General features: G+C 46.6%; 1 protein-coding gene and 1 non-coding gene across 2 annotated transcripts; one reads left to right on the forward strand and one right to left on the reverse strand.

The window, feature by feature from the left end:
- Positions 1-1,604: 1,604 nt before the first annotated feature.
- On the reverse strand, positions 1,605-2,282 carry LOC143550341 (uncharacterized). The gene has a single exon (XM_077041007.1). It carries the CDS (start codon positions 2,280-2,282, stop codon positions 1,605-1,607), a length of 678 nt encoding a protein of 225 aa, XP_076897122.1.
- Positions 2,283-6,405: 4,123 nt separating this feature from the next.
- On the forward strand, positions 6,406-6,510 carry LOC143550354 (small nucleolar RNA R71). The gene has a single exon (XR_013138311.1). It is a non-coding gene; the product is annotated as a small nucleolar RNA R71 (small nucleolar RNA).
- The last annotated feature ends 1,041 nt before the right edge of the window (positions 6,511-7,551 follow it).

Genomic DNA, 7,551 nt, shown 5'->3' on the forward strand with positions numbered 1-7,551 from the left:
CTGGTGGGCCAGCTCAGCGATGAGCATACCCGCACATATGGAGCTCCCTGAAGTCGAACCACCCGCCCAATTGAAACACTCCGCCACACTTTACCCCAGGTTACAGTCGTGACCATCAATGACGCAATAAAGGTGAAAAAGGTCTCGGATCACGACGTTACCTACGCTATCACCACACCCCCTATGCAGTACAAAATGAAGTGGTGTAGGAGGTGGTGAAACGGGTCAAGTAGGAGAGTAGCCTTTGATGAACGGCCGCCATGCTGCCAACCAGTGACCTGTCTCCAGAACGCGTGTCTAGCATCGTTGCTCGGAAAATCCCGCAACCCATCGAACAACTCAGTTTCTATCTCCTCATCCGTATATAACCCCAACGTGCTGGCGAAGGACCAGTTGTACCATTTACCCCCCCCCCCCCCCAATCTGAATCAGACCCCGCAGATGCTGTCGTGTGAATCGCGGATCAACGGATACATGAAGAAGGAAGCAAGAAACTCGAGTGTGGTCTCGAGGTAGACCGGCCAGTGGATGGCGAAGAGACACCGCCATGGCTCCGTGAGCAAAGCCACGAAACGCTCGTTCTGATTGATGTGCGCGAGGGTTTCATAGCAAGGAACACGACCCAAAGAGAACTTTTCTCTTCTGGGCCACAACTCGCCAAGCCGGCGGTGAGCGTCGCGGCTTTTGACGCTGCTGCCTGCGAACTGAAGAAACGGGTGACCGCGACCTGTCGACATTTGACAAAAAGGAGAACAATTGGCACAACAACTAAACAAAAAGAAACGAAAAACGGGTCGATTGACTATTTGCCATGCCGGAAAGAGTATAAGGCAGTGCGGACCGACAGGACCATGCAGGGGGCTTAAGAAAACAAACTGGTCGATCGGAGACTGTCTGGCCAGAAAACGACCATGCACGGCAGTGCATGGCCGTGCCGGCGGTCATGTAGTCCCAACAGTGGCAGCGCCGGCGGCAGTTGTCGCCGAAAAACTAATCCAATCGACCAAAATCAATGCAATCAAGCTCAAAATAGTCAAATACAACTCTAAAACTAACCAATACAACAAGGAATTAGGGCAAATCCGACCCAAAAGTGATAGGATTGGAAAAGCCCCAAATTCCTCAAGAACAAACCCTAAAATCTACAAAAACAAGGAAAAGGAAGATTAAGTATACCTTTGGTGTGAAAATTCGGTAAAGAACAAGAGATTCGGGGGTTAGGGGGTCGGAATCGGCTGTGGGGAGAGTGGAATGGATGAAAACGGGGGTAGGTAGGGCATATAATTTGATATAAACCGTCTGCACGGTTCCTGAGGCAAAACCCCACGGCCGTGCAGGAGCCTGTGCAGGGTCGTTTTTGGCCTACCAATTCTCATTCTGCCAATTTGGCCGCATTCCACTCAATTCCAAACCAAAATGGTTCCCGATTCTGACCATTATGAGCCCTAACCCATAATCTTTCGCTCAAAGAACGAAACCGGAAAGAAACAAAGATAGCTTAACTCTTCGAAAACAAACAAGAATAAAACAAACACGCAAAATCTACAAAGTCCTAAACATGCTAAATTTTGACGGAGTCGATAGCTAGACTCACACTCCCCACACTAGATCATGGGGTGGAGGTCAACAACCTCCAAAACAATCTCAACCGGCTCACCCAAATAGTGTTTCAAACGGTGACCGTTCACCTTGAAGATTCGTCCATCCTCATGGCCAATATCAACGGTACCGTACTCGAACACCTGTCTCACACTAAAGGGGCTGGACCATCGAGATTTCAACTTCCCAGGGAATAAACGAAAGCAATTGTCAAGCAAAACATGATCGCTCACTTGGAATTGTTTGTGGTCGTTCAACCGGGCGTCATGAAGCTGTTTGATCATCTCCTTGTAAATCCGTGAATTCTCATAAGCTTGGCCTCTCAACTCCTCAAGCTCATGCAACTGACCCATCCTGTTTTTACCCGCGCATGCAAGATCAAGATTCGCACATTTCAATGCCCAATATGCCTTATGCTCGAGTTCAACAGGGAGATGACACGCTTTCCTGTACACCAATTTGAACGGTGTCGTACCAATCGATGTCTTGTAGGCGGTACGAAAAGCCCACAGTGCGTCATCTAATTTTTCGGACCAATCCTTACGGTCCTGACTAACCGTCTTCTCCAGAATCCTCTTGATGCTCCGATTTGTGACCTCAACTTGCTCACTCGTCTGCGGGTGATATGGTGGAGAAGCGATGATGGACACCATACCGGGACAATGCCTTTTCCAATCGGGCATTACAGAAATGTGTCCCTCGGTCACTAATCAGTGCTTTGGGGGCACCAAAGCGGGAGAACAACTTCTTCAAGAATTTCACCACCGACCTAGCATCATTTGTGGGCAAGGCTTGCGCTCGGCCTATTTCGAAACATAATCAACGGCTACTAGGATGTAATGGTAGCTGAAAGAAGTCGGGAAAGGTCCCATGAAGTCGATGCCCCAGACATCAAAAACCTCACAGACCTGAATCTGTCGCTGGGGCATCTCATCTCGTGATGAGATGTTGCTCGCTGTCTGGAAAGCATCACAAGACTGCACCATGTCATGAGTATCACAGAAGATGGTTGGCCAGAAGAAACCAGCGTCAAAGACCTTCTTCGCCGTAGATGTGGCTCCATGGTGTCCTTCAGTCGGGCCCTCATGGCAGTGTTTCAAGATCTTTCGAGCCTCATCACTATACACACACCTATGTACGAGCTGATCGGCACCAACATGAAACAAGTAAGGATCCTCCCAGAAGTAATGCTTAACATCATAAAAGAATTTCTTCTTTTTCTGGTGAGTAAGACCCTTAAGCACGATCCCACTAGCAAGAAAATTCGCAATGTCAGCGAACCAAGGATGATCCTCATCCCGTGTCTCTATTTGCATGAGGAACTCGTGGGGGAAATTGTCATTTATGTGAACCCCCACTTGTTCCGATGAAGCTGAGCACTCAAGATGGGAGAGATAGTCGGCCGCGACATTTTCAGCACCCTTTTTGTCACGAATCTCAATGTCAAACTCTTGCAGCCACAAAATCCAACGAATAAGTCTCGGCTTCGCATCTTGTTTACTGAACAGATAACGAAGGGCTGCATGATCCGTGAACACAATGGTCTTAGAAAGGACAAGATAAGACCGAAATTTATCGAATGCAAAGACAACAACAAGGAGCTCCTTTTCAGTGGTCATGTAGTGCTCCTGCGCATCATTCAGTGTCCTACTCGCATAATAAATCGGGTGAAAGTGCTTATCCCGCCTTTGACCTATGACCGCCCCGACTGCAAAGTCACTCGCATCACACATCAACTCGAAAGGTAAGGACTAGTCGGGGGCAACCATGATAGGGGCATTCACCAATTTCTCCTTCAACAGCTCGAACGCCCGAAGACATTCGGAGGAGAAAACAAATGGGGCATCTTTCTCAAGGAGTTTCGTCATCGAGCGGGCGATTTGGGAAAAGTCCATTATGAATCGCCGATAGAATCCCGCGTGACCAAGAAAACTCCTAATAGACTTCACCGATTTTGGAGGCGGAAGCTTCAAAATGGTATCAATTTTGGCTCAATCAACCTCAAGCCCCACCTATGAAATCTTATGCCTTAACACAATGCCCTCCTTCACCATGAAGTGGTTTTCTCACAGTTCAGAACAAGGTTGGCCTCCTCACAGCGGGCCAACATTCTCTCCAAATTTCTCAAACAATGATCAAAAGAACTCCCGAAAACAGAAAAATCATCCATGAAAACCTCCATGGAGTCCTCGATCATATCATGAAAAATTGCCACCATGCATCTCTAAAACGTGGCTGGGGCACTACACAGTCCAAAGGGCATCCGCCCGTAGGCGAATGTGCCATAGGGACATGTGAATGTCGTCTTCTCCTGATCCTCAGGAGAGATGGGGATTTGAAAGTATCCCGAGAAACCGTCAAGAAAACAATAGTACATATTTCCCGACAGTCGCTCCAACATCTGGTCAATGAAGGGGAGTGGAAAATGGTCTTTCCTCGTGGCATCGTTGAGTTTGCAGTAGTCAATGTAAACTCTCCATCCCGTGACGGTACGCGTAGGAATCAACTCATTCTTCTCGTTCACAACAACCGTCATACCGCCCTTTTTCGGGACGACCTGCACCGGGCTCACCCATGGAGAATCAGAGATCAGATAAATCAATCCAGCATCAAGAAGCTGTATGACCTCTTTCTTCACAACGTCTTACATATTAGGGTTAAGACGCCGTTGGTGCTGCACCACGGGTTTGTACTCCTCCTCCATCAAGATCTTATGGGTACAAAAGGATGGACTGATCCCTTTTATATCCATGATCTTCCAGGCGATCGCGTGCTTGTGCCTCTTTAGAACCGCGAGCAACTTCACCTTCTCCTCGCTCGACAAACCAGCAGAAATGATAACAAGCAAGTGGGACCCATCATCCAAAAAGGCATACTCCAAATGGGATGGGAGTTCCTTAAGCTCGATAGATGGTGGGTCCACAACAGAAGGTTTTGCCTTAGGCTCGGCAACGCGATCAACATCCTCAATCCTCTCTAAACACTCAGGAGGCTCGTGGTCCACACCACAGACCAACTCCTCAATCAGAGGCCCACTGACCAAGTCAGAAACCTATCTAAAACACAACTGAGTATCCAAAGAGTACTCCTCACGCGTGTCCTGTATGTGCTCACAAACGCAAGAATCGATGGTATCAATGTAGAGCACGTCGTCATGATCATGTGGGTGGCGCATGGATCTCCCAATATCGAAGGTCACCTCCTCGTCTCCAACTCTAAGAGTGAGTCTGCCAGTGCAGACATCAATGAGAGCTCTAGCAGTGGCTAGGAAAGGACGACCTAAGATGAGTGGTACATTTTTATCCTCATCCATGTCCAAGATCACAAAGTCAACAGGAAACACAAATTTGTCGATTTTCACAAGCATATTCTCAACTATACCTCTCGGGTAGTTCACCGAGCGGTCGGTAAGCTGAATGCTCATGCGAGTAGGCTTAGGCTCACCCAAGTCTAGCTTTGCAAAAACAGAATAAGGTATCAAGTTAATGCTAGCACCTAGGTCGGCTAAAGCGTTACTAACCGACAAACTACCGATCAAACATGGAATGGTAAAACTGCCTGGATCGGTCATTTTTTTGGGTAATTTATTCGGAAGGACGGCAGAACACTCCTCATTCAAATTCACACAAGAAAGTTCCTCTAATTTCTTCTTATTCGAGAGGACCTCTTTCAGAAACTTAGCATACTTAGGCATTTCTTTCAACGCATCGAGAAACGGAAGATTAATGTGAAGCTGCTTAAAAAGCTCTAAGAATTTCCCGTACTATTCTTCCATCTTCTGGTTCTTCAAACGGCCTGGGTATGGAATGGGAGGAACATAAGTCCTGACTGGCTCACTGGTTTGTGCGGTACTTTCTGGGGTTAACCTCGGGTGCACCTCACCAGGAGTCTCAGTCTCGATCTCATCGGCAATCGGTTTTTGTGTGGAAACCGATGCATCAACAAGAATGGTGGATCTACCACTCCTCAGGGTAATCGCCTTAGCCTCGGCATTCGGATTAATCTCAGTGTTACTCGGAAGGCTACCCTGTGGTCTCGTAGAAAGGAGCTGAGCAATCTGTCCAACCTGATTCTCGATGGTCTGAATGGACGCTTTCTGATTCCTCAACTCGAGATCGTGTCTCTGGAGAGTCTCATCAATCTTCAGGTTCCTCTGTTCAGCCAGTTTGTTTGAGGTCTCGGTTTTAGCCAAAAGCTGAGTCAAAAGATTTTCAACACTAGACCCACCACTAGACTGACCACTACTGCTGGAACCCTGAAACTGAGGCTTTTGCTGGTAAGATTGATTATGGGGTTGATTCTGGCAATTTGGATTTCGGTCAACCCCGGTGGCTTATGATTTTGACTCTGATTTTGAGAGCCACTATTATCTTTCCAGCTGAAATTTGGGTGATTTCTCCATCCCGGGTTATAGGAGTTGTTGTAGGCATTGTTTTGGTGGCCACAAAGTCAACATCCTCCACCACCATGGCCTGCTGGCACTGACTGGTCTGGTGTTTCCCGTCACACACCCCACAACGAGAGCTAGACTTAGTCAAATCAGATTGCATCTGGTCAAATCTTTTGGTCAAGGCTTCTAATTGAGCGGAAACGAGGGTACTGGAATCGACATGAAGAACGCCCTTAGTGGAAGGAATACTACTAGGCGGATTATATGCAAAACTCTTCTTAGCAGCTCGCTCCAAGACATCCAACGCCTCATTGGGAATACACCTACCGATATCTCCTCCCGCAACCTGATCAACGGCCTGCTTCTATGCTCTGGATAAAGCATCAAAGAACCTACGACATCGAAGACCTTGACTCAAACCGTGATGAGGGCATTTTCTCAACAAGCCCTTGAACCTCTCCCATGCAGCATGAAGTGACTCATCGTCATCAACACAAAAACCAGTGATTTTTCCCCGGTATCTTGCAGTTTTATCGTGTGGGAAATACTGAAGAAGAAACTGCTCAACCAATTGGTTCCAAGTGGTGATGGAACCGGAAGGGAGTGCCTCTAACCACTCCAAGGCAGCCCCGCGAAGTGAGAATGGAAAAAGTCGGAGTCTCACGGCATCGTCCGTACACCCTTGAATTTTGAATGTCGCACACAATCGAAGGAAATGCGCAACATGAGAATGAGGGTCCTCGTTCGAGAGGCCATGGAAAGAAACGGAATTTTTTACCATATGAATAATACTCGACCTGATCTCGAAACTCACAGTAATCTTGGGCTACCTAACACCTCTGCCGTAGCCATCGAGGGACGGCGTGGCGAAGTCATCCATGCGACCTTGATTGTTCGGATCCACCATCTCTTCAACCTCGGGATTCGCGTCCTCCTCTACAACTTCGTTTTCAAAGACCTCGGCAATTTTGCATGCTCTCCTCCTCAAACCTTCTCGAAGATGTCGCTTGGGTTCAGAAAGGGGGGAAACAAGTTCAGGTTCTAGTGTGGTGGACATGCATCACCCGAAAGAAACGCGGAATGGGAACAAACAAGACATGGAAAACTACCTAAAAATATAACTAATAAAATAAAATAAAATAAAATAAAACAAGATGAATAAAAATGAAATAGACTAAAATAACATAGAGTAAAAATATCAACAAGTCAAATCAATTACTCATATCGTTTCCAAAAGTAAAACACCGTGTCCCCACCATCGGTGCCAAAAACTTGACGTGTGTGAATATATATATAAATTTGGATAAAAGTTCCACACAATTCGGGTTTTAAAAATAGTTTTCACCAACAACCAAACCACACATGAAAGGCAAGTGTACCTATCGTTTGTAGCAAATTATTGGTAAGAATCGAGTGTCAATCCATGGACACGGCGGACTTTTGATAATAAATCTTGGTAATTAATTTAACCAAACAAGCAATCAAATTGATTTTTCAAACTACTAAACTAACATATAACAATAACAAAGCAAATAAAATACAACTAACAATCAATCCAAACA

This window comes from Bidens hawaiensis, unplaced genomic scaffold, assembly GCF_021521415.1.
Source record: "Bidens hawaiensis isolate Kalapana, Puna unplaced genomic scaffold, B.hawaiensis_p1.1 tig00016014_1, whole genome shotgun sequence".
Lineage (NCBI taxonomy): Eukaryota > Viridiplantae > Streptophyta > Magnoliopsida > Asterales > Asteraceae > Bidens > Bidens hawaiensis.

What these genes read in the sequence shown, in the direction of transcription:
- LOC143550341 (XM_077041007.1), bottom strand. Translation starts at nt 2,282, where the DNA reads ATGCCCGATTGGAAAAGGCATTGTCCCGGTATGGTGTCCATCATCGCT.